The 25339-nt window shown below is 47.3% G+C and overlaps 2 protein-coding genes across 4 annotated transcripts in view; one reads left to right on the top strand and one right to left on the bottom strand.

Annotated features, from left to right (window-relative positions):
- Positions 1–1672: 1672 nt before the first annotated feature.
- ATIC (5-aminoimidazole-4-carboxamide ribonucleotide formyltransferase/IMP cyclohydrolase) lies at positions 1673–23834 on the bottom strand. Its single transcript, XM_013178608.3, has 16 exons — positions 23678–23834; positions 23181–23307; positions 21559–21635; positions 20396–20462; positions 18125–18213; positions 15962–16113; positions 15678–15834; positions 14167–14292; positions 13926–14033; positions 12560–12645; positions 11264–11353; positions 10154–10282; positions 9116–9208; positions 3413–3595; positions 2428–2583; positions 1673–2019 (listed from the first exon to the last, which is right to left on the bottom strand). Exons 1-16 carry the CDS (start codon positions 23697–23699, stop codon positions 1900–1902), a joined length of 1782 nt encoding a protein of 593 aa, XP_013034062.3. The 5' UTR covers positions 23700–23834; the 3' UTR covers positions 1673–1899.
- ABCA12 (ATP binding cassette subfamily A member 12) overlaps positions 23555–25339 on the top strand; it is a 111614-nt gene continuing 109829 nt past the window's right edge. The window contains exons 1-2 of one of the 3 annotated variants that reach the window (XM_066999642.1): positions 23555–23709; positions 24282–24373. The gene's annotated coding sequence lies outside the window, so the exon portion shown is untranslated. Of the gene's footprint in view, positions 23710–23929; positions 23949–23973; positions 24185–24281; positions 24374–25339 lie in introns of those variants that run through there. The other 2 variants (XM_066999644.1, XM_066999643.1) reach the window with 2 other exon arrangements.

Below are 25339 nucleotides of genomic sequence, written 5' to 3'. Positions count from 1 at the left end.
AGTAACACACCACTTTTAGTTTGGGCTACTGTCTTAATCTGGCCCACAGTAGTAGAATCCTCTCTACTCTGTCCTGCCTACTCCAGCCACCTGGGAATAATCCTCCACAGAGATCAGAAAGGAGAAGCGATGTGCCCCAGGCACTCCTGAGACAGGAGGAGGGCAAGGGGAGCGCACGTACGCACAGAAGATGGAATGAAAGGTTAGGGTAAAACCAGCACACGGATGATGATCCCTGAACTGCTCGTACCCCTCAGGAAGTACCTGAAGTGGCGTTGCTCAGTTCTGGATAAAAGCAGCCTGCACTGTTTGCTGGTGAGCAATAAAGGAGACCCTGACTTAAGCTCCCACAGGCTTTGTTAGGCCACCGCTGTGTTCAATGCCCTGCCGAGCAGTTGGGCAGCAAGGCAGGGAAGCAGTACATGCTCTCAAGGCACCCACGTAATTCCCAAAGGGTTTTCTTGCCCAGGCTCGTGTCCCACACAAGCCTGTGCTGAAGGCTCCACTTTTCTCCTCTCTATTTGCACAGCTGCGCCCCAACAGCAAAACAAGGTAGCGTAAGGAAGGCTATCGGCAGTGCACAAAGCTCAGACCTCCACAGCCCCTGCTCCACTGCTGGAGCGGCACATAGGGGTGTGCGGACATCAGTGTGTGAAGATGCCTGACAAACACAAAGGTGGTCTGACCCCATGGCACGTGACAGCGACAAGATTTTAGGAAATAGCGATCTCCACATTCCACAGCCACTCCAGGCAGCCTGTTCCTGGCTCTGACCACCCCACAGACAGCTCTTCCACAGCCCTCGGTCCTAAAGACAACAGGTCTCCACCCCAAGTAAACCGAAACTCATGCCCAGGCAGGGCAAGAGCCAGAAGCAGGACCTGAATTTCCCCCTTCAGGCCCACCCCCTACCACCGTACCCCTTTGCTGGAGCAAAGCAAACACATGCAGACTTTCTCCTCTGTACCAGTTGAGATCAGAGCCACGACAGATGTGTTTATTGCAGAACTGCAGCTTGCTCCTTGCCAAAACTGAACAGATTTTATAAAATGGAACCAAAAAATCCCTTTGAAATGGTTACAGTGATTGGATACAGCAGAAATGTGCCTGGGCTGTTACTTTATTCATCTCACTGTGCTCCAGATTTTCACTTTGTTTTTCTAATCAGAGTTCAAATCTGCTTTATGCAAATTGCACACAGTGGAGAACGGAAGCAGCTTCAGGCAAGATGCTTCCCAGATGCCTGTGCATGAACTCTGAATTGAACTCTCCGTATGAGAACAAGCATGTCAAATGGGCAGAAAGGAGTCTCTTCACCTCTAAGACAGCAATCCGACACCGCCGCTCAGCCACGAGCACATCCAGGGCAGGGCTGAGTACTGAACCTGAGATTATCTCACACAAAGGATCCGCTTCCCTCTCCTCACAAGGAAAGGGGATGATGGATTAAAGCACCTGAAGGACAGTACCCGCAAACTCCCAAAAAAGGGGCTCAGTTCAGTTTACAACCCAGGTTGTTATCAGCACATTCACAAGCTGGCCTAAGCCAAGCTTCCATACTATCCCATAACCTTTCTCATGAATTGGTAAAGTCTGGGCCATAACATTTACCTCAGAAATAAGCTTTTTTCCTCAGGACACACTATTTGGACGACATACGATAAGCTCCACATAGCTAAGAACCGTACGTTTATTTGTAAAAGACTTATTTTCTACATTAGAGGCCAACTGCTTGCATCCTTCATTCCCTGTTAGGACAGGGAGAAGTCTTGTTTGCAGATCTTACAGATACTTGCTATGCGTAGATTGCTCGTGCCTCCTGGTTTAAGCTGGTGATATTCCAACCACTGCTGCTGGTGAGACTGTGACCAAAGAGGGACCACAACTGCCCCCGTAAACTCAGTGATGGAAGAGCCGAAGATTGGTGTGAATCAGGGTTATTCCCAGCTCATTGCAAGCCTCGATCACAACCTCGTCAGCAGCGGAGCCAGACGGGGCGGCGATGAACTGTACTCCGCTCTGAACAAAGAGAGAGAGAGAGAAGGATTAGAGGACAGAAAACCAAAATCCTGCTGAAAAGGAGCTGGCAGCCCCAGCCCTTCATTAACATCCTACTCCACTACGGGCTGAACAAACAACGGCCTCCACTCCTGAAGTAAGCCAAAGGGGAGCCCCTCATTTAAGCAGTCGGTTCTCTTCATAGCTCAGAAGCGAGATTAAAACCATTCCTCTGGAGGCCTTGCCTTGCTCTTAAACTTTTTTTTTTAAATAAATGTCAATACTCTTTTCATCCCAAAGCAACACCCTAAGCAATGGCTGGGTAATTTCCATTCAGCTGAGACCAATGACCACAAGAACACCCTGCCCAGAATCCAAATGGCCAGCCTGGTCTGTGCAATCCCCCTGACATCCCGGCCGAGACCTCACCCGTTTAGCTCTGTCCACGTTATCCCTAAAAGGGAAGAATGCATCGGAGCTGAGGGAGACGGCACTCAGCTTGGCAATCCACTGCTTCTTCTCTGCTTCGGTTAACTGTGCGGGCACCTCCTCAAACATGGCCTGCCATTTCACCAGGTCTTCATCCTGAAAGATCGGGAAGTGCCAGCTCAGCCCCAAGCACAGCCTCCGGGCACTGCCCCACTAGGAGCACGCAGGGACGAGCGATGGCACCCCTCTGACACCCAGCTCTGCTGCTGGCAGCTTCCTACCAGGAATTTTAAGGTCCTGAGTGATGGTGGGAACAAATTACCACTGCCAGTTCTTTCTGCATCCTTTGAACTCCCTTCCTTCCCCTCCGCGCCCTAGGACTTGAGGTATTTCCCCCCACCATTAACTCCAAGATGCTCTGCTTGGCCTGCCTGCAGCATGCTGCCCTGTGTAAATGCCAGCACACACAAACAGATCTGGGAGATGACTTAATGCATGGCAAACAGCAGCCTGGTTTGTGATTCACCTTCAGAACAGCAACTGCGCCAGTCCTTATCCCCTTAAAAACCAGCAACCGCTCAGAGATGATTCATGAGGTCCCCGCTCCAGCTCCTGGCTTTCAATACTTAAAAAGGGCATACTATTTTCTTGTCTTGTATCAGGGAGGTAGAGAATGGATTCTGAGAATCCAAAATGCCATGCAAGCAAAGTGTGAGAAAGGAAGGACAGCCGGCATGATGGGGCAGCGAAATTAAAAACTAACTGCAGCTTTAGCAGTGAAGGACGCTATCGGAGGACAGCAACCTGCACACCGAAGCACAGAGCAGGTCCCAGTACCTGGGGCAGTGGGTGCAGCGTCAGCGGGGCAAGTCAGGGCAGTCTGCCCCGGCCATGACGTGGCCGTGGGGAACTGACCGCCCTGGTAGTGGTACTTCCAGCTGTCTGGCAGAAGCCGAAGCTTTTGGGGAAACCTCTGGGCACTCACCTCACCGATGGTCCCGGTGACGTACTGGTCTATGGCATTGGAGATCTCCGCTCTCTTCACGCCCGCCTTGAACTTCATGGAGAGCACGCGTGGGTGGTGCCGGAGCCACCAGTTGTTCGCCTTGTCGCCAGCCAGGCGCGTGCAGTGGATGCGGGACTGCTGGCCGGCCCCAATGCCTATGACCTGCAGCGGGTACACAAAGCGGGATCACGCCTTGCTTCACAGAGATCCTAACCGCAGCCGCGTTCCAGCCAAGGGACTAGGAGAGACCTCCCACAAACTAGCTGCTCCTTACTGAATCGGGGAAAGAGTGCAGGTAGTTAGCAAGGAAAACTGAAATCCCCAGTCCTGTAGCCTGGCCACAGGGACAGCTTTCTGCACCGGTAACTTCCACGGCCCTGCTGAGCTGACAGTCGCTCTGCACACATCACATTCCCCCACCCACCGAAATACAGCCTCAGCCAGCAGAGCCCAACTGTGCAGCCTCAGGAGGGTGGGGTAGCCACGGCTTTTGGTTAAGGCAAAGCAAAATCCCGTTGGCTGTAGGAACACATGAATCTGTAAGGAGATGGTGGGCTGCCTACCTGTCCTTGGCGCTTCACAGGGAGGTTAAAGGCTGAGCCGGGGTCACCCAAACACCATCATCTACCTTTCCCAGTGGGAGAATCACAGACCAACTGCGATATGCAGAGGATTACAGGGCACTTTGTCTGTCAAGCCAGCAAGAAAGTAAATCCACTGCTCAACCAGGAAGGCTGGCCAGTAGGACCATCGCATCACGTAATTATCAAGGCCCTGCAGCTCCCAACACATTTCCTACTCTAGCAGCTGCCAGAAAGGCTGGGGTTTTAAAAACAGCCGCCTGCAAACCTTATTTAATAGCACTTGTGCCTGATGTAAGGCAGACCTAGTGGTTCTGGGAGCAAAATCCAAAAGGTGACTTTTCCTTCAAGGAAGCTCCAATGAAAGTACGTTATTTACTCAGTTTTCATTCACTTTTTTCAGACCACTTTGGAGCCCAGTTCTCCTCAAACACATTTAACTTCTGGCAATTTCTTCACATGGACCATAGATTAAAGTATGCAGAGGCTCTTGGGAGCCTGGTGGTCAGGTAACCCCACAAGCCTCGTGTCACAGCCCAATGCACAAGGCAAACAAGTCTTGCATCCTAGCTAACACAAACAAACTTGCGCTAGAGGCAAAGACAGCCCCGAAGTGCTGACACTACTGAAAGGTAAGCGTGGCGAGGGACATCTTGGTTACTGGACACTGCTTCACCGTCCCCTCAGGAACCAGGAAAACTCAGCACTGCCAGGGCCACCATTTCACGCTTTCACACCTCATTACGTTCAAGACTGGAGCCAAACCAGACAGTGCCATGGGCTCTGGACTCGTGGCAGGCTCTCAGCTCCCTTTCAGCCAAGACAAAACAACACATCAGTGCAAAAACACCGCTGCTGACTACTGCTGCATGTGAACGGCCAGGGCAAGCCCTGCTGCAGTGCCTGAGGCCCTACAAGTCCCTCTGCCTGCAGAGGCAAGGCCACTCACCTCAGGTCCACTGAGGTGTCCACAGAGCAGTGCCAGTCGGGGCAGTCTGTGCTAAGTGCCTGGAGCACCTCAGGTCCCTGCCAACTCTGTACTCGCCCTCACAGCGCCCTCCAGGCACAGGGATGTGCTGTTCAAGTCCATTTTGCTCTACCTGCAGTCACAGCTTGCAAGTGCAAGGGACTGAGCTGGGGTCCCCTGAGCCCCAGGCTGTCTGCAGTTCCTCAGCTTTGCCTCTGCCATGAGCGTGTGCCAGACAAACAGATGCTAGATGCTTGATCTAACCACAGTTGTCAAACTCAGGCTGGTAACTTCCCTCCACGGCTTTCAGATCTCCGGGTCCTGCTTCCCAAAGAGAGCTCCTGCCCTTTCGAACCAGAGATCTGTCAGACAACAAGACTCCCTTCCACAATTTCCTCCTCCTGTGAAGCCACAGCTGAACTGTTCACCAGACTGTTTGCGGGGGGGATTGCTCCAGGGACACCACGCTGAAGCCAGCAGTTCTGGCCAGTGCCTCAGAGTTTCCAGCTCAGACTGCAGCAGATGGTAAAGCTATAAGTCAAAGGCTGCCCTCAAAGGAATGAATCATTTGTCTTCTCATTCATCAAGACACGGTGACTTCACCTCTTACCAGAACCATAAAACATGCTGCTGGATACCGTTCCCCCAAGGAGCAAATGAAAGGCTTGTGCTGCTATCTGATATCATCTGCTCAGCTCCAACCCAACAGCCATCGGCACTTAATAAACCCACAGGGCTGTCAGTATTATTGTAAATATTAAATAGCTTCTACGCTTCTCATGGCTTAGGGGCACCTTCCCCCCAGAAACACACCCTGATGTCCAGTCCCTGCTCCCACACCTTCAGACTTAGATTCTGTAGATTTGGGGAAGCCTATCTGCAACGCACAGAACTGTTATTATAATGGCATAAAAGGCAAAAGAATGTAAAAAGCCTCCACTTTATGCCTCCTCCAGATGAGCCCACATTGTTCTTGAGTTTACTGTTCCAGCCTGGGAGGAACATGGTAATAAAATGCACTTCATGGGAAAATGTTGAGTCAGGGAAAGCTCAATCCTTTTTTTGTACAAAAGGATGTTTTGACGCAACACTGCTAGGGAAGATTTCTTCAGTCTAGACTGGAATTTCTTGCCTCAGGAGGAGAAATCAGAAGGTTGAGCTTCTGCTTAATACGCACTACAGACTGGTACTCGGATCTCTCCACACATGGGTCTCAATGTACCTATTCTCCCTTTTTCACTTCATTTCTTTCTGTCTGTTCCTTCTTCCTACACCTCATCTCTTCCTTCTTCAACCAGCAGCTTGCTTCCACATGAAATCGTAACAAACTTCAAAATCCTCCCCAAAGCCTGCCCACCCCTTTCCGTTTCCTGCCTCTTTTTGACAGAAAAGTTAATTATGTTTCTGTCAGAGTTTAATCTACTGGGGAAAAAAAGTGCTTACGCAGGGTCTGCTTGGGCTCAAGGGAAAGGAGACAGCAACACAGGGCGGGCAGAAGAATTAACAGAAAAAGCTTGGGTGAGAACTGAGAACTGCTTGACCAGAACACTTCGGCTCAAAGGAAAGCCAAACGTGTCCCACAACTGGAATAGCGTACAAAAGTGTGGAGTGGATGATGTCCAAAGAGTCCTTGCACAATGAGGTAGATTAGCCTGGATTTAGCCAGATTTACCCTGAGTAATGAATGAAAACTGAAATCCTAAACGCCTTTGGAATTATAAAATCAAATAAAGGACTTCACAATTGGGAAGACAAACAAGCAAGGCAGTAACTGACAAATGTCTGTGGCATTGGTGGAAAACAGGTGAACCACCAGGTCTGTTTTATCCTCATACACAGAGAACCAGGCAATAACATTTTTAAACAGCTATGCTTAAACACGATGGTATCATTGAACAAAGTGTAAATCAACATGTTACAGACTTTGGCTTCACTGTGCTGAAAGTCAGACAAAACAAGTGAGAGTGTTTATTGCAATTAGTGGCAGCTGGCTTCCTGCAAATTAAGTGACACTCAAGTCCATAAATGCTTCCTCCCACTCCATCCTTTCCTAGGACTTACTAGCACAGAGCACCAGCCCCAGCTGGAGCAGCCGATGAAGCCAAGCTGTCAAAAAAAGTTCTGGTTAGCTGATACACCAGTTCTGGAATGCAGCAGGAATGGTGCGAGGCTGAAATAACCCCTGCAGAAACAAAAGCAACGGAACCGGAAGAACTCTGGATTTCCCAAACTTGGCTCACATAACCTAAACAAGTCAGGTTATGGAAATGCACGTTAACCCTAACGATCTGGAAATCACTTTGTCTCTGGTGCTTGATTTGCACCCAAACGCTCTTGTACTCATCTGATGACGTGCCTCGGTGGGTGATGTGACCAGCAGTGAGTTCTGCACAGCATCACCCAAAGGAACCTGAGATAACCAGCGTTGGATTTTCAGAGGACCTTTTTTCCTGCCCCATCTGTACCTTGGGAACAATGGTCTCACTACTTAGCAGTCCCAAGAGGCTTTTCAGACATTTTCAAACTAGGAGAGCTCCTATCTAAGCTTCTCCATCGCTGCCTATAGCATGCTACTCTGCTATCTCTGCATTTGGACTGCAAGGAGTCTCTTTAGGAAGACATTAACCTTTGATTTGAGGCCCCCAGCACCGATTTCCCACCTTTGTGACTAAGCAATTGAATGGCTGATCTTTGCTGATAAAAACAAGGCATTTGTTTCCCAGCGCAGCGTGCAGACCTCTGATCTTCGCCTTTCTTGTCCCATATATACAGCAAACCAAGACAACACACGTTAGTATTTAATTAAAATATATCCCTGCAAATACACAAAACATCCCTGAAGCCACGCTAGTTAAACCCCTGTCTGCCCCACAGTGCTCTCACTCCTCCCTCGTACCTTCCTCCTTCCATATGGTGCATGCATTACCACACACGTTTCAGACACAGCTGCAGCACCGCGTTAAGCTCAGACTTACAAAAGGAGTGAGGAAATTGCTGTTGGACTAAGGGAAAAGGAGGAAAGATAGTGACACCTTTGTTCTGGGTCTACAGGAATTAGTGCTCTTGAGAACAGAGCCATTTAAATGCAAAGAAAAACAACCAGGAAAAAGAAAAGAAAAATGCTGCATCTCCAGAGATGTGTTTTCAAGAACCACACAGCACATGACCCTAGCAAATACTGTGAGGCAGCGCTGCAATGTTTTCAGGCTGTAATAACAATCTGACACACGTAGATGTGTAACACTGCAAAAAGAACAGTGCTGCAGTTCATTCAGTCTGCACCTAAAGCATACACTGTTTGATTCATCTTGCTGAATTATGATGATAAAGATCAAAAGCATTCTGATTTTTATGTTTTATTTGTTATTTTTAAATAACCCTAGTTATGGAAAAGTTGCCATGGAGAACACAGAGCCAGCTAAACAACAGTGTTACAAGAATGAGCCTCTGGGCAAAAAATATATTATTTTCAACACATTTACAATAACTTTTGCATAACTGATTTAAATTGAACACCTAGTAAGAGCTTGGAAAGAAAAGATTTCATAAATCAAAATTCCTGTCTCACCTACACAGTTGATAACACCCCTGTAAATTCCAACATCCATCAGAAGCATTTAAAAATCAGGAAGCAAGAAAGTTTTCTAGTTCCCCAAAGGGGAAAAAAGAAACCACATCTCATCTCTCTTATATAAGAAAATAAAATAAAACTCAGAACCATGTGGACAGTCAAAACCTAGCTGTGAATAACTACTGTAATTTCCTAAGGCTCTATACAGACCCCAACATATGCACACGCTCTCAAAAAATGGTAAAGAAAAGGCAGAACAGTTACAAAGAAGTGACTCGAGGCCTAACTTGCAGAAGCACATAAGAACGCTTCCAACCCTGTCATTGAAATGCCAGCCCTGTCATTACCCCAAGAGAAATATGTTGAGTTTGGGTTTTGAGGCAGCTTTGAGAGAAGCACACGTTTAGCTCCTGTTCTGCATGGCACTGTGTGGGGCCGTTCATCTGTACCTGTTGAGCAGCTTCCTGCACTAAGTGATTTTAAGGCTCGTGCCTGAGGAAAGCGAGCACTCCGAGCAGCCTGGCTGCGAAATCACGCTCCCCAGGGCCCCCTGGTTTGGTTACCTGCCCATCCTTGGCGTAGCACACCGAGTTGGACTGGGTGTATTTGACAGCGATGCTGGCAACAATCAGGTCTCGGACGGCAGACTCGGGCAGCTGAAACGAAACGCCACTGTCAACAGCCCATCCTAATGGGCACGGCACGGCCAGCCAACTGGCTGGGGGTCTGCGAGCCTCCAAAAGCTCCACAAGGACTGTGTCACAGCGAGGAAAAAAAGACAGCTAAAAATATTCTGTTTTGTTCAGTTACCAACAAAACTGTTACCAGTTGGTCTGGCAGCTAACCTCGTAGTTGGTAGGGATAAGACTCAGTCCTACCAGGTCCAGATGGCTCTGGCACTGGCCCTAATCCTGCAGCGTCTTCTGTTTTCAGAAGCGCTCACAGGCAAAAAGCTAAGCACATACTCAAGTACGCACAGGACCACAATAATAATAATAGCTCACAATATCCTCATGAGGTGTTTTAAATACACTCCATGGCTAATTTATTAATATGTTTTTTATTACCTCAAGGTCTGAGCTTGCTCCTGAGCCCATGACTAACGACGCACTCATTAACATCTGTTTTTTAATGAGAACAAGACCGGAGACACAGAAATAACTGACAAGTTTTCTGATGATGTCAACTCTAAGTGATGAGCAACACCAGAAAGGCCAGAGTTTATGCATTGTACACAAGCGGGAGAACTGAACGGTGAGTCAGAATGAGATCACGATGGATCCTGAGCATATGGCTGTCTCACCATAAGAAATTAAACAACATGGCTTCTTATAAATAAGAAATAAACCTTTTGTTAGTCAGAGATAAAGGGCAAGGTCCATCTCCACTTATTTAGGCAAGAAATCAAAACAAAACCAAACCACCCTGATTTGCCCAAGCACTGTTGGCCAAAAAGCTTGCTGCATTATTTTGGTGAAAGCCAGTTAAACCTCATTAAAATATATTAAAAGCTCTCAAAATAGAACAGCGCTGCCTTCCTTGATGAAAGCATACCAGCTCACTCTACCGGTCTTTAAGCTCATTTATCTTCTGACACTTACGTTTTTGTTCTTTGTAACAATGTTCTTGAACAATGACCGGTCGATGACTGCATTGTTCCTCTTCTGCATGAGATGCAGTCCAAAGAGGGTCCGAATCTCAGTGTCATCGGGCTCGTAAGCTGGGTCCATCTAAAAGCCAACAGATAGGCCAGTTAAAGCACTTAAAAGTTAAAGCGTCCATGGTGCAAGCCACAAAATTCTACAGCCTTCCAGTCTTTACAGAAAGGTAGGAACTTCTGCACAAAGAGTCTTGTAGTCCACCACAGGAACGTCACAAATATTTTAAGTGCTTTCATATATGCCTTAAGGTACAATTTCCAAGCCACTTGACATTAAAGAAAACAGCGAACGTGATTATTTCCAGAGATTCACTCTCCTGGGGCTCATCTATGCAAGCATGCAGCACAATTAAGCTGTACAGGTGTAAGGGGCCAAGTTAAATGGAACTGTTAAGCTTCGTTAAGGTCTACCCATGCATAGGCTTATTTAGAACTTTGGTAGCCCCTCTTCAGGTAATTGAGGCATGAAGTAAACCAGATTAAGGCTCCCAGCTTTAAATACAAGCGTGCACACACTTTATATGGCTTCCCTAACCCATTTAAGTTTGTCCAGATCAACTTTGCTTAGCATCCCTGTTCAGACAGGCCCTAAAGCTACAGTCTTAACCAATCTGACCTCATCCTTGCAAAGCTAATTGAATTCAGGAGGTAATCGCCTGCCAAGATTGTCTGCAATTTCATTCCTGCCTGCCTCAAGCTCCTGAGCCACCTTCTACAGCTCCCTCGGTAGTAACACTACAATTGCAACTTCAGGTAACCCTTGGCTCTTCTTTCTGCGATGTTCTAGTAAAGTTCTGTGCAGGTTTGTCTCAGATTCAAGCAGAAGCGGGACCTTTTTGGCTGCTCTGACAGCATTATTAATCTGTCAGTCCAGTCACCAGAAGTGGATGATTTTGAAGGAATCCCCCAAAAACCAGGAAACATTTCCTTATGTTGCAGGGAAGCCTGGATTCCCTAGTCCAGATACCCCAAAGCAATCTGGACACTAGCGCCTGTGAAAAGCAGATACAGGAAGAGCATCAGAGGGTTACAGTGTAGCAGGAATACAAACCTGGAGGACGCAGTAACTACCATTTTTCTTTTTGGCAAGAATTTTGAGGGCTTCTTCCTCGTATCCAGGAGCTACCACGCCATCAGATACCTGCAACACACAGAGATCTCAGTGTCCATGTGAAAAAGAGAGGAGCTAATGCCAAAACCTCTTCCTCTCATAACCAAAAGGATGGAGGCTGACCTGTCAGGGTCTGTCTGTACCATATAATACCACTACAATATCTGTTCCAGCCTTTCAAACAGGAAACAGCAGAGCACTGGCAGCTCTTAGCAGAGTTAGTGAAAGCTGTTGCACAATCAATCACTTCATACACAACAGAACTAGTAACTAATGTATCCCTCCAGGAGGAAAACTGCTGGTGGAGGACATCCCTACTTCTCAGCTCTAACAGGAAACATGCCTCAAAAAAATATATATATATAAAAATCCCTATTTCAGCAGTCACCCTCCTGATGACAAAATATTGGCAAAAGAGCTAAAAGAGTAGTTTTGTTTTGCCTTAAAAGTGCTGAAGCTAGGAAGAGTTACTCAGTGCCATGAAGTTGTATACTTCTTTCACATTCTCATCACCCAACATTTTTTAATTTTTGCTTTGTTTCTTAATAGGTAGTGTTCCAAATGTTGCCCTCACAAACAAGTCAAATGTGACCTTTCATTTTTTTTCTGAGAAGAAATCTCCAGTATACAAGACAGCTTTTCGTGTTGTGCTTTCCCCTCCAACAAAACCATAAGCAGCATGGAACAGGATGAACGTGCCTGGTAAAGCATTAACTCCCTGTTGTTTAACTCTGCTTTTAAACTTGTGCAATGCGGTTAGCTATGGAGTTAAAGATGAACCCAGCGAAGTTTAAAGTGCAGCCTGGGAAGCAGCTGAGCCAATAGGTAACTTGTACCAACCGGCAGGCAGCAATCTACATCCACATTCCTGCCTGGGGCAAGAGGCTCCAGCCCCCTACTCTTCCAACTGCAGCCTTTCAAGCAGATCCTCCTGAGAGCACAATCAGGGCTCCTTTCCAGGGGCCTACTGGGAGACGGATGTTTGCAATCACCTCTTGGACAGCATCGTTTCAAGCATCACGATTTCACAAGCTCTGCCATGCAGCCAGGCAGAAGGAAGAGAGCATCAAGAGAGAGGTGTAAATTCTGCACCCCACACACTGAATTACACAAATGAATCAATATAGAGTCTTAAGTAAACAGGTCAAATTCAAACAGAACGGCTGCTACAAACCAGTGGCTCCAGCTATTGAGATTTTCCCTTCTACCTCTAAGATTTGCTGCTTGTTAACTAACCTCTCTGGAAATAATCTTAGCAGTAGGCACATCGCAGACATCAGACAAGGCAATGAAGTCACCAAAAGAAGACATCCGATCAGCACCTGCAAAAATCACATTTTCTAGTAACTTATCCAGCTACGGCATAATGCAGAGAGAAGTCTTTGCTCCCACAACCCAGCCAATTTCCAAGAGAACTAGTAATTTAATTCCACAGCAAAAAAAATAGGCCATGAGAGCAACAAGAATGAAAAATCCTACCTCAATCCCATGCACCTTTAAAGATTTGCATAGCTCAGGTATTCTGTCTTCCTTCACTGCGTTTGTAAAAGCTCTAACTCAGTAATTACAATCTCCATTACTGTTAGCAGCTCTGCTGTAGCCATGATGGCAAGAGGACAGGGAGAGGCAAGGTTCATACAGAAAGATTTTAGATGGGAGACAGCTGGAAAAAGAAGCAAGCTTTTAGACGCCCATGCTCCCGTCAGGTTTTTCCCACAAGAAACCAGACCCAGCAATGTAGCTAAGAGCACTTTTTTGTTAAGTATTCTCTGTATTTAATGAGGTAGCACTCAGCACCCATCATGGATGCTCTACTGCGTAGCAAGGTCATCCTGCTGTCACTGCCATTCTGAACGTTTGCTCTTCTACCAATCGTGCGATGGTTTTTTGTGGGCAATGATCAGAGGTGATCCTTTGATCAAAAAAAAAAAACACACAATAGTGAAAAACGAACCCATGCTATCGTGTCCTTTAACACGTAAGTTTGCTTTGTTTTCCAAAACCTGTCCAGTTTCTCCAGGAACGCCATGGACAATGACAGAATTAACAAAGAACCTCAGCTAAACTGAGGGAGGAATTTTTATTTACTGTTAGTTTTCTTTTTTGTGAACTCTGAACTTCAAAAGCACTGAAAACCACCCAAGTACAGGGCAGAAACATTCCTGCCCCATGAAGCGTTCCCAAGCACCCCACCTGCAGCAGAAGGCTGAGTGCGCTCCCAGCACAGCTACCTCGTTATCCAGATCCTTTAGCCAAAACCCCACAATGATGTCTATGTATGTACACCTGCATATATATATATATATATATGTTTTAATTAAAAAAATCTTTATAGGTCTTTCATTTAGATTAAAGAACAGCATCCAGAGTGATTTTAGCCTCTTAGGAAAAAATTACAACAGCTTACAAGTTCTGCTCACTTGCAGAGCCATTTTTTCTATGTGGGCAGCTCGTTTACCCGGCTGAATCCTTATGGAGCAAAACCTGAGGAGGAGGAGTGCACTACAAAGGGAAGAGCCTGCCGAGTGCAAAAGGGGCTGTTGAGGGCTGCGCGTTAAGCTGAGCTCTTTGGAGCGGTTAAGTTTGTCCCTGGGCCTCTCACCTCTGCTTCGCGCGTAGGCAGCCGCTAAGGGCGTTAAGGTCTTGTGGAAGTCGTGCACCATGCAGACTTGGGCCTCCTCGTCGCTGAGAGGTATTCCAACAGCAGCACCTAGTGGGAAACACAAGCCAGGGCACTCGCACCAGAGCCCTTCCCTGCTCCCTGCCCCTGGGACCTCCCCAAACTGCCAAGACACGGAGTCTGTTCAGGGAGAAAAGCGTGGTGTAACAAGGAGCCACCCTACCTGCGGGACTGACGTGTTTGAAGGAGGCCGCAGCAGGAATGCCTAATGCCTGCTTGAGTTCCTTCACCAGCTGCCAGGCGTTGAGAGCATCACACAGGTTGATAAACCCTGGAGAGCCATTCACCACTGCAACGCAGCACACAGACACATTATAGCAGGCAGAACCCTCTCTCTAGAGTCAAGAGAACAAGTGGAAGAGATTTTTCCCGCAAAGAATGGAAATCACTACAAGATTATTCTTTTCAAATGACCCTAGCTCCTCAGCAACTAGTTAAGCACCTTGAAAAGCTTCAGTGACTTTTGAGGAATGAGTATGCTGAGGACTCAGGAGATGCAAATACAATTCTCTTCCCCACCCCAGGCTGCTGAAATCTAGTAAAGAAATTCCATAGAGCAACTGTGTCTCTGATTCAACAAGTATTCAGGCACTAGCCAAACTTTAAGTACATTGTGTCTCTAACTGTTGTCAGAAAAGCTATTCACAGCCATGAAATTTAGGGCAAGCTTTTAACAAAATGCTTCATCTGGCATGATTTCTGATGAAAGGGCCAACGGTAAGAGTTCTTTGAAAGTCTGCTCCCAAAGCCTTCTGCCCTGGCACACATAAAACCGCATGGTCGGTGTTGACATAGCAGGACCGTGAGCATCTCAGGAGACAGGAGGAAAGGTTGTTTCAGCAACAGCACAAGGCCAGGACAGGTGAACACAACATTGGTATGCTGCCAAGCCTGAGAGGCAGACTTGAAAGCAAATCAGCTTCCAGTGCGGGAGTAAAAAACCCTCCTAGGAAGTACCAGAGCTGAAGTCCAAGGAAATACTGCCACACAAAGCCTCACTGTCTGCTCAGCGGGACAATGCCTGCACACAAGGCAGAGCTTGTTTTTGCCAACAATCTCAAGAACAAAGTTAGCCAGACTTTCTCTCCCGAACAGTGATACCCCCAGAGCAACAAGGTTGTGGTAAGCGGCACGCCCTGTAAAATGGCAGAGGCAGACCCCAGACCTGTCCCAGGCTCTTGGGAGAGACTGGTACCACCCCCTGCCACTGCCTCCAGAAACAACACTCTGGAAAACTAAGGTAATAAAAAGGTAATATTACATTTTATATGTAACAAGAAACACTGAAATCCAGAGAAGAACAGCTTGGTTTCTAGACAGCAAATGGTGACATGAAAGAACTGGGCAGGTACTAAATATGTTAAAATGGGAAGGAGCAAAGCATCTTAAACTGATGACAAGTTTTCCTTTGCAAAATCTAAAGTAGATGGCCAACAGGAGGTGCACCGCACAGATCTGCCCAAAGCACCTTCAGCGCGGACAACACGTGTTGCTGGGGGTCAGCAGACAAGCTTCTCTGTCTCCCTCAGCTCAACCTTTTCATCGCAAAGCCAGTGCCAGTCAGTAATGAAGTAAATAAAAGCAGGCACTGCTGGATATTTGAGGTCTGTAGACACCTGGCAGACATACCCAGCCACCCTCTTTCCCTGGGGGCCAGCCCAGCCTGGGCCTCACCTGTCAGGGGGAGCTTTGGCCTCATGGTGTAGAGCTGTGCAGGACTCTGGTGAGGATTCATGCCGTACCTCAGGGGCAGCTGGGACACCCCTTTGCTGTACTCCTTCCTGAAGTAGTCGGAGATGGCTGCGTCATACTGGGCAGTGTGGGTGAAAGCCTGGGGACAGAACGGGGGACGCTTGTCAACTGACAAGGCATCAACTTACAAAGGAGTTGGTGTTTTAAGAAAGGGAGAAGAGAAACAAGTGTGGCCCAGCCCTTCGCTGTGAGCAAAGACGACCGACCTTCAGCGCAAGGTGACGCCTGGTTTCCATGGTAGTGTCTCTGTCCTGTGACGCTGCCATCTCTTTAGCCACTGAGGAGTAGTCTGCAGGATCGCACACAACGGTCACACGAGCGTGGTTCTTCGCAGCCGCCCGTAGCAAGGCAACTCCTCCTGCAAGAGAGGCAGGGAGGCATGAGGTGCTTCTCTTCTGGACACAGCGTAACTGAGAGCCACATCTGAGGCCAAGAAGGGTCGCGCACAACCAAACATGTGTACCAGATCCATGTGCCCACCTCCCCCAGTGCTGCGAGGAAAAGGGAATCTTGAAAAAGCACAGGGCAGTCAGCCCGTGCAATGCAGCCTGGTGCTGAAGGTGCAGACACCAGCAGCGCTGTGAAAACAGGTCGTGTGCTGCGCTAAGCACCTGGGGCAACAATGCTTCCAGCAGCACAGCCACTTCCTGAAGAGGACAGCTCTGCACATATTGCTAAAGCATCATCCTCTGCAACACCGGGCTGGGGACGAGTCTCTAAGATTCGCTTTGACACTGCCAAGCAACTGAGGCTCTCACATCTCTCTGCAAATATTAATGAATACTGCACAGGTCCTCCGTGTAAGATAAAATGCCATGCTTCCCCCTTAAATCTGACTCTGCACAGCGATTAAAACACTTTAAATCAGACAAGATACTAGGCTGTTGCAACAGAAAAGCAGAGGCTGGCACCGCTACATGCAGAGTGAGCACTACTCCATAAAACATTTAATGGAAAGCTCTGCTGGGCATCGTTTGGACTAAACTACTGCAAGAAAATTCAATCCCATTCCAACCCCATGGCACAAAACTGCGCCTGCACTGTTCACGAGCTGCCAGGCAGAGCTGCTGCAGTGAAGTAAAGGCAAGCCTTCTGGGGTTAATAACGAGCAAGAGCAGAATCGCTGAGGATACAGGCATCCACGCTTCCAAACTCAGGCCCTAACCACCCTCCCACGTATGCAGACCAACTTCTTTCCCTCCTCAATTAGTTCTCAGCAACACCTAGAGCACTTTCAGTGGTTCAACTTCTCTCCAGAGCTCCTGGTTTTTTATTTTTCTTACACTGCCAGAGGCTCTAAAAAAGGTTTAATTGGCTCTCTACATTTTAGTAGCAAGTGTGCCCTACCTGCCCTATCCTTGCACATCAGACTTCTCCCTTTGGGCAGTGCCTGACTTCCCCACCTATGCCTTGCCAGCCTGTTAAAACAGCCACGTGCCATTTAAATTTTGGCTCTGCTTAAAAGCAATGAGGTTCACCCAGCCCTGCATTCATTCTCCTAGTTCTAACCCTTGAGCTCTTCAGCAGACTTCAGTGGAGAAGGGGAAAATGCCACCAAGATAACTAATTTCCTGTAAGTTCCTCGAAACTGGGAAGCAACACAGAAGACACGCAGAATTTGTGTCCCCCCCTCTTCCCTCTCCCCCAGAGGGGGAGATTTGCAGTGAGAGCTGCAGATTTACTACAGCGTTAGCTGCTCGCTCATGACTCTTCCATTTCAAGGTGAGATTATCTGTCAAAGGAATTAGTTTGCAAGTTGCCAGCAGGTCATTTCTGCACACAGTCATCTTCTACTGCCTGACACAGATAAATTCTCAGTATCGTACTGCTTCTTCCTTCTTGAAGGATGTCTTTCATGACACACTGCAGCCTGGCTTGGTTGTCATGAATTTTTCACCTGGCAGTTACCACGGACATGGTGCTTTGAACATGTGATGGGGATAACCCTGTGGCTGCCAAAATGCACGTTCAGAGATGACCTAGCCACCACTGCTAGGAGCAGGTAACCCACACGAGGCAAGTGGACAGCTCACACGGAGGCCATTGACACCACTGCTGAAACCTGAACTTGCAAGGGAAACATTTTAGGGTACAGGACCAAGCTTCCCATCTCCCCCCCGCAGCCACAGCACCACAATAGCTCAGTTCCTGCGACCACAGCTTGGTAAAGGAGTGCAGCAAAAGCATCTTGTCCCAGCAAGACAGAATCCTGAAGAATGGCAAACTGCGTCCCTGTACTCCCACATCAAATAGATGTCTGATGATCCTTTATGGGCGTGTAAGGCCATCAAATCAACAGAAGAGACCACTTAAAAGACCAAAACCATCACATCTGCCCGGAGAATGGGTCTGTTCTGCCTTTAACTTACCAATGTCAATCTTTTCCACTGCCTCTGGTACAGTTACACCTGGAGAAGACACGGTCTTCACAAAGGGGTAGAGGTTACACACGACAACTCTAAGAATCAAGGGGAGAAACAAGGTTACTCAGCAAGAAATAGAAAGGCCAAGCTTGGCTTAGAATGCAAAAGTTATTTATCAGTGGTTTTTACAGTCTTGCCTCTCAGATCTGGGACCAACATAAAATGCTCTAGCTAAGGCTTCCTTCTCCAAAAGACTCAAAGGTGTCCAGCAACAGCCCGAGTGATGTTACAATGGTGAAACTACACACACAATTTAAGTGGACTCTGTGCGTTAAACAACGTTATGGTGGTCAATGCCACAATTCACAGAAGTTAGTTAAAAGAGTTTCTTTAAATATGTTTAAATGTTTAGTCGTTCTGGTGCGCAACAGGAGCCATTCCAAAGGACTTCAAGGTAGGCTCTCGGCACTACTGAAAAAAGGCAGCAACCCATTTTTTATAAAAGAGTAAGCCCCCAGAGCAAGGTCTACTGCAAACAACAACAACAAAACACCATACAAAACCTGAGAGGTATTCAGTGCACAGCCTGTATCCCATGTCACTTGATCTGATCAAGCAATTTTTCCACCATTTTTACTCTAGAAGCAGCAGCAGCCTATTCCACAAATTGCGGAGGAATAACTTGCCTTGTCCCATCCTACCAGTGCCAGAGAACTGTAGTTTGATCAAACAAGGGATCTGTTTTGATTTTCACATACGAGGTTTTTAACCCAGCAGAGTGAACGCATGAAGGTACCTAACACCAAGGCATGCCCAGCGTCAGCAGTGACTTGCTGTAAGGCAAACCCGTCCAACTCTAATGTTCCCTTGTTTCCAGTGTGCGATGAACTCAAGGGGAGGGGATGATCAGCCTCCAGCATGGTTTTCAGAACCCCCTCATGTCTTTAAACCTCTACCACATCTTTTATCCTCAGTTCTATTTCCACTTCTATTTCTCTCCCCTATCCATTCCTGCTCCTGACCTGTTGCAAACCATCAGCAAGCTGTGGACTTTAGCACTGCTAATGGCATTCTCTGTGGAAGCCAAGATAACACCAAGGTTTCCTACCTTGACTTGGGTATGTAACTTTAATGCAACTATGCAAAGACCCTCCTGCTGAGGATCAGCTCCTTCTGTTTTACATAAAATAATCCAAACGATTGCTCCGGATACAAATGCACTTTAAGGCACTGATGTAAAACCATTACTTCGCCTGCAATTCAGTAGAGCCTGCTTCAATATGCAGCTTACTACGAAGAGCCACCACTGCTGAGCCATCTATGAGGACTCCTGTGGTTTTAAATTCCAGGTTTTCAAATTCAGCCTGGAAATCCATTCATCCTGGGCACGTTGCTTTTTAAAAACAATTTTAAAAGCTAAGATGCATTCTGGTCCCATCACCATAGTCAAACTATGCCTCCTCTCTTGGTTATACCTATAATTTATTATGTTCAGTTCAACCATTCATTTCTAAATCAGGAACTAACCACTGACAAAACTGGTTGCTCACAAAACCAATTAGTTACACATAGTCCCAACCTGTCCTGTGTAAGAATACTGAGTACATACATTCTAACAAAAATAGAAAAGAAACACCTTAGGTATGTGTTAGCGCATGAACTGTATTACTTGAGTCTCTGGCTGCAGCTCACTTCCTTCTCATGATGGCTCCCAAGTAAGTTTTCAGGTTTTTTTTAAAATTTGTTTTCTGTCTGTACAAATGGTGCATGTTCTTGACCTGCTTTTCATGTCTACTCTTTATTTGCATGTTGAAACTCAGTAAACATTATGCAAATCTCAAAGGGTATGTTTACTAAGGAAGTATTTCAAAATCAGGAATTGCCATCTGATCAAACACCCAGAGCCATGTTGAAAGGAGCAGCACCAGTTCCTAAACCGCTGAATTCAACTCTGCAAAAAAGTGTAATGTGGCCCAACAAGGACTAAACGTAAAGCATCAAAATTCACAGATAACCTGGAAAAATTAAAACCTCTGATCCCTGTGGAAACCACGGCGTAACTCTTTTGTTTTAGTTTTCTCTTATTCCAAGAGATGAAGATGCATCTGTAGAAAATTTTGTTTTTAAAAACAGTATCTCTCAACAGGGCTAAGGAAGGAGACTGCAGTATTTCTGGTGTGCAGATCCCTACTGCTCCCATCCACCGATGCTGACAGTTCTCCAATGTTTATTTTTGATTACTGATGACTTACAACACGTCCCCCAACATTTATTTACCTTACAAGGCTGAAATCCTGTTTGTTCATATCAGCATTATCTTCTGGAATATTGCGAGCCAAGATGCCTAGTTACAAAAACAGTAAATCCTTATTAAAAAAAAAAAAAAAAAAAAACTAGATCACCACCATTTTTTTTAATTCAGCACTTTTCTTCAGACTGTGCTCCTCAAAGCCTTTTGACCATAACCTTTGCAATCCTAGTTCCACAGTCTTCAGTCCCTATTCCTCTACCCTCTCCCATTTCCCTGACTCCCTTGCTGCTCAGATTCCTTACTAACAGATTTTTTCTGCAATGCAGAATCCTAGAGGATTTCAAGTGCTGAATGACAACCTCAAAGGCAGACTGTGCAAGCATTCGCTTGCTAACCTTGAAACACTAAAACTGACAAGGAGTTCATGGAGAGGAAAAAGGCACCTGTCACTCATCAGCCAGCAAGACACAAAGCTCATGAAACAACTGAAGCAAGAGAGGCTGTGGCTTTAGCTGAACAGAAGAGGTGGCTAGCTGGGGTCTAAGAGCTCAGAAAGAAATGTGCAGGTGACTGGCTGGCATGGAGTATGCAACAGCACAGCCTGGGGTTTGAAGTCCTCAGAGGAGACTGCCTCCAGCATTCTCAGGTGTGTAATGTGTGATGGGCAGCAGGTTTAATTCAAGGAATCTCAAGGACAGTTACAGGAGATGAAGCAGCAGATGAGACAGACTGACCTATCACCCTCACACCTCTTCCTTGCTGAAGAGGAACAAAGAAAGGTTACAGCATGCAGAAATCACCCACTAAAGATTATGCTGTCATGCTCCATATGCTGCGTGCCAGATTCACCCACAAGTTACTAATAATCAGTGGAGCTCTCTGCCTGCACAGGCCTGAAATTGGCTAAGCAAAGAACACACACATACATTTACAGAAGAGCCCTGTAAATACTGGTAGCTCCAGGGAGGAAAAGCTCTAACTGCAGAGCAACAGAGGAAGTCCTTCAGTCATCATAAACTTCTTCCCCACCCTGTGCATTATACCTCTCCTTTTGCTGCTAGAGCAAGTCTGTTTTCATTACTCAATTCTTCCACACAACCCTCAAACAGACAGCCATCAACTCCTTCTTTCCACCCTCACTGCCCATGGATTTCTTTTTCAGATTGAAAGCACACCATCAACAACATACCAGCATGGACTGCAGGATGAAGGGTTTTCACACGTCCTCCTAACATCTCAGGGAATCCTGTCAGGTCTGAAACATCTCTGCTCAATGAAAAAACAGCAGGTTAATTGAAGTGCCATAATGACTTTATCTATAGGTTGAATGTTTCATTCCCATCAGGGGCAATTTACATCTACTGGCAATGTTGGTAAGACGCATCATTAAAGATGCGACCTTTTAGGTCACAGCCAGAGCTGAACATCTCTGCTTTATTCAGGAAGCGGAAGGTTGCAAACACTATCCCCTGTACTGTCTCCACCATCAAAGATCAGACCAATGTGCTAGAGCCATGTTGAATTTTAAAAGTCCTCCTGTCCCAAACAGATTTTGACAGTTACAATGAGCATCAGTGCTTCAAGAGATATAAAATGAAGGAATTGGTGGACAGAAGAGAATCCAAAGGCAGAGAAGGGACCAGAACAATAATGTAGTAACAAGCAGAACTGCAGAAAAACAACGTAAGAACAAATTAAGACAGAGCAATTCTGGGTTTCTCTAATAGATCTAACAGCTTCATATCATCCTATCTGGGTAGACCCTAATTAAATGTCCCAAACAATGAAGTTACTTTAGAGCCTGTCTTTCATCCACTTTGAAAATATGTATCATCCCCACAGCTGAATACAAATTACAATAAACTGGAGAGAGAAGGGGAAATGTGACCATCTTTTGCTTCAGGCTTTGCCAATAGCACAGCCAAGTAAGGAATCTGGAGAGACAAAACCAAGTGCTGGATAACAGAGAGGGAACTCTGGAGGTGGTGTATATTCATGCTTATGCATCTCAGGGGCCTATCACTGCATTCAGTGTAGGCAAAAAGGAGCCACAGTCACCTGTCCTGCCAAGTAAGTGACAGATTTTTTCATCACTATACTGCAAGTGTTTTTTTTTTTTTTTTGGCTGGAGCTGATTTTGAGTCACGGCACAGAAGAACCCAAAAAGCTTTCCCAAAAATCAAGAGCCAAAACAGCTAGTGCCTGTGCATGCTGCTTCTCAGACACTGAACGCACAGCACTTGCAGGCTTTGTCTCAAAAAACAGGCCATCATCCTGGTAAAATTATTTGTGACAAATGATCTCTGCTGAGCTTCAATATATCCCTGACACATGTCACTCTTCCTGTCCCAGGGCCAGGCAAAGATCAGCTTCCAGCCAGCTGTAAAGAGCAGTACTAGGGCCTGATTACAAATTTCACGACCACTAATTGACCATTAATTACCTCACGGGAAAAAACCTGGCTCAAGACAGACAGACAAAAACGCATCTCCAGCACAACACTCCTGACAGCTCTACTGGTCTCAGCGCTGAGCTGCACAGCACAACTCTGTCACCAGCCAGCCAAGTAGCCAAGATGATTCTGAAGTTTGTTTCGGGGCTTTTAGTTTTGTTTGTTTCAGGGAAAACGTGTTTGCTTGCGTTGTCTTGCGGGGAAGACTTACTTACAGACTTTTTTTATCCCGTGCCAGTTTTCAACCATTCTGTGCTGAATGGAGCACAGAATTACCTCCATTCTGAAGGGAGGTAATTTAAGCAACCTCAGGGCACAAGGAGCATTTCTGATGGTGATGCACAAGAAAGCACCCGTACCTGACAGGCAAGCCAGCATCTCTCAGGGATTTGGCTGTTCCTCCTGAGGCAATCAAACCCAGGCCCAGAGCATTCAGGCTCTTGGCAAACTCCACCAGGCCGGTCTTCTCGGAGACGCTGAGCAGAGCTGGAAGGCGGGAAGAGCGCGAGGATGGCGTTTTTAAGAGTGCGACACCGTACAGAAAAGAAAAAAGAAAGAAAAAGGCACGATGAGGAAATTGATCTGTAACTTACACACGCACGGAGGAAGCTCCCCCCTCCCCTCAGCCCTCACCCCGACGCCATTTCGGGGCCCGGCGCCATGGCCGCCACCTCCCCCCCCCCCCACCTTTCCCCTCACGGTGGCTTAAGGGTCGCCGCCGTTTAACGGTCGTTTTTAACGGTCACCGCCGGTTAACGGTCGGTTTAACAGTCGCCTTCTCCACAGCGGTCGGTCGGTGTCCCCCCTGTTCCCTCACGGGACCCCACCGCCCTCCGCACGGCCGCCGCCGCGTTACCGAGCTGCTGCCGGGCAGCCATGGCGCCGTCGGTGGGTGTCAGGAGGAGGAGGAGGAGGATGTGGAGGACGAGGAGGAAGGAGCGAGCAGCGGCGGCCCGCGGGGATTTGGGCGCCCGCAGCACCACGTGGGGCGGCCCGGGGAGGGGAGGGAGCAGGGGCGGGGGCCGCCGCCATTTCGGGGCCCGGCCTGAGGGGCGGGGATGGCGGCGGGGGGGACGGGGCGGTCGCGGAGCGCAGCGGGTGGCAGCCCGGCAGACAGCCCGCGTGGGGTCTGTGTGGCACCTGTGTGGGGTCTGTGCAGGATCCCTGAGGCACCCATGTGGGGTCCACGCGGAACCCGTGTGGGACCCCTGTGGGATCCGTGTGGGACCCCTGTGGGATCCGTGTGGCACCCGTGTGGGATCTAGGTGGCGCCTGGGTATCTGTGTGGGACCCATATGGGATCCGTGTGGTGCCTGTGTGGGACCCATGTGGGACAAATGTGGGATCTGTGTGGGACGTGCAGGTTTGTCAGAGGGCCCTTCGCTGACAGGAAGCCCAGCCTACCCCAGCACAGTCACTGATGGAGCAATAAGGGTGATTACTTTTTGTTTTCCCCTCAGAAATAGTGCAGTTTCAGCTGTGGAAAATCAACTCTTGAGAGTCTACTGAAGAGAAGGGAGCAAAGGCATAACACTTGTTTACCAAGTCTAAGGTAAAAAATTAAGCTTGCAAATAGTAGAATGATATTTTTCTTCACTTTATTTATTTTTCTTGGTAAGGGAGAGCTTTCGTCCCCTACACGCCTCCAGATTTCCTGGAGTTCTGTGCAAAGGAGTTTTGTTTGCTTTCAGCCTAGCTTGTGCCTGACACCACTGCCAGAACACCCCAGAAAAAGGTGCAGCAGTTGTGATGGCAGCAACCCATGCTGTTTGAGGCAGGTAGAGAGCTCTTGGAGTTATTTTCCAGCCCAGCTCCTAGCCATCACCTTGCTAATGTTCTGAGGAGGCCTCCAGGGCTGTCCTGTCACTGCAGCAGTGCTCGCTCAGTGCTGCTGCTCCCAGCAAGTAGCATTGCCAGGAAAAACAGCAAATAATTTGGGTTCAGCAAGCTGAAAGCTGTTTTGTTTTATGTAGCATGTACATCTCTGATTCATGTCACCTCTAGTGCAGGGGGACTCAGGTATATGCATTTGGGACAGGCCCCCAAGACATCCCCACGTGCTTTTTTTGTGGTTTTATCTCTCAGATAGGTGTTCACGGTACACTTGCAGCTCTTGAAGCAGGCAGGTTGCTTTAGGCTCTCTGCTTGCATTAGAAAAGTACAAATAAATGGTTCAACAAATAAGTTCCTAGATCTTACAGGCAGAAAGCTGGGAAGTGCAAAACAAGTGTCTCTGGAAGGCCCAGAAACTGGGCTGTTTTGATTTGTGAATCTCTGGTCTTGGACTGTGTTGTCTATGTAAGAAAGAGTCAAGCAAGACATAGTAAATGCTAAATAAACTTGGTATATGTATTACTCTTAGTAGCAGCTAGTGACAAGCAGTAATAAATTATTGTTCAGAAGCGTGGCTGGGGCCAAATGAAAATATACTGCTAAGTGGTACATGAGCACCATCATTATGAAAATACATACCTTGGAGAGAATAGAAGTTGTACAAAGAGTACGGATCGGTACAGCC

This window comes from Anser cygnoides, chromosome 6 (assembly GCF_040182565.1).
Source record: "Anser cygnoides isolate HZ-2024a breed goose chromosome 6, Taihu_goose_T2T_genome, whole genome shotgun sequence".
Lineage (NCBI taxonomy): Eukaryota > Metazoa > Chordata > Aves > Anseriformes > Anatidae > Anser > Anser cygnoides.
The sequence above is the reverse complement of the archived record's forward strand: the minus strand, read 5'-3'. Positions and strand labels throughout refer to the sequence as shown.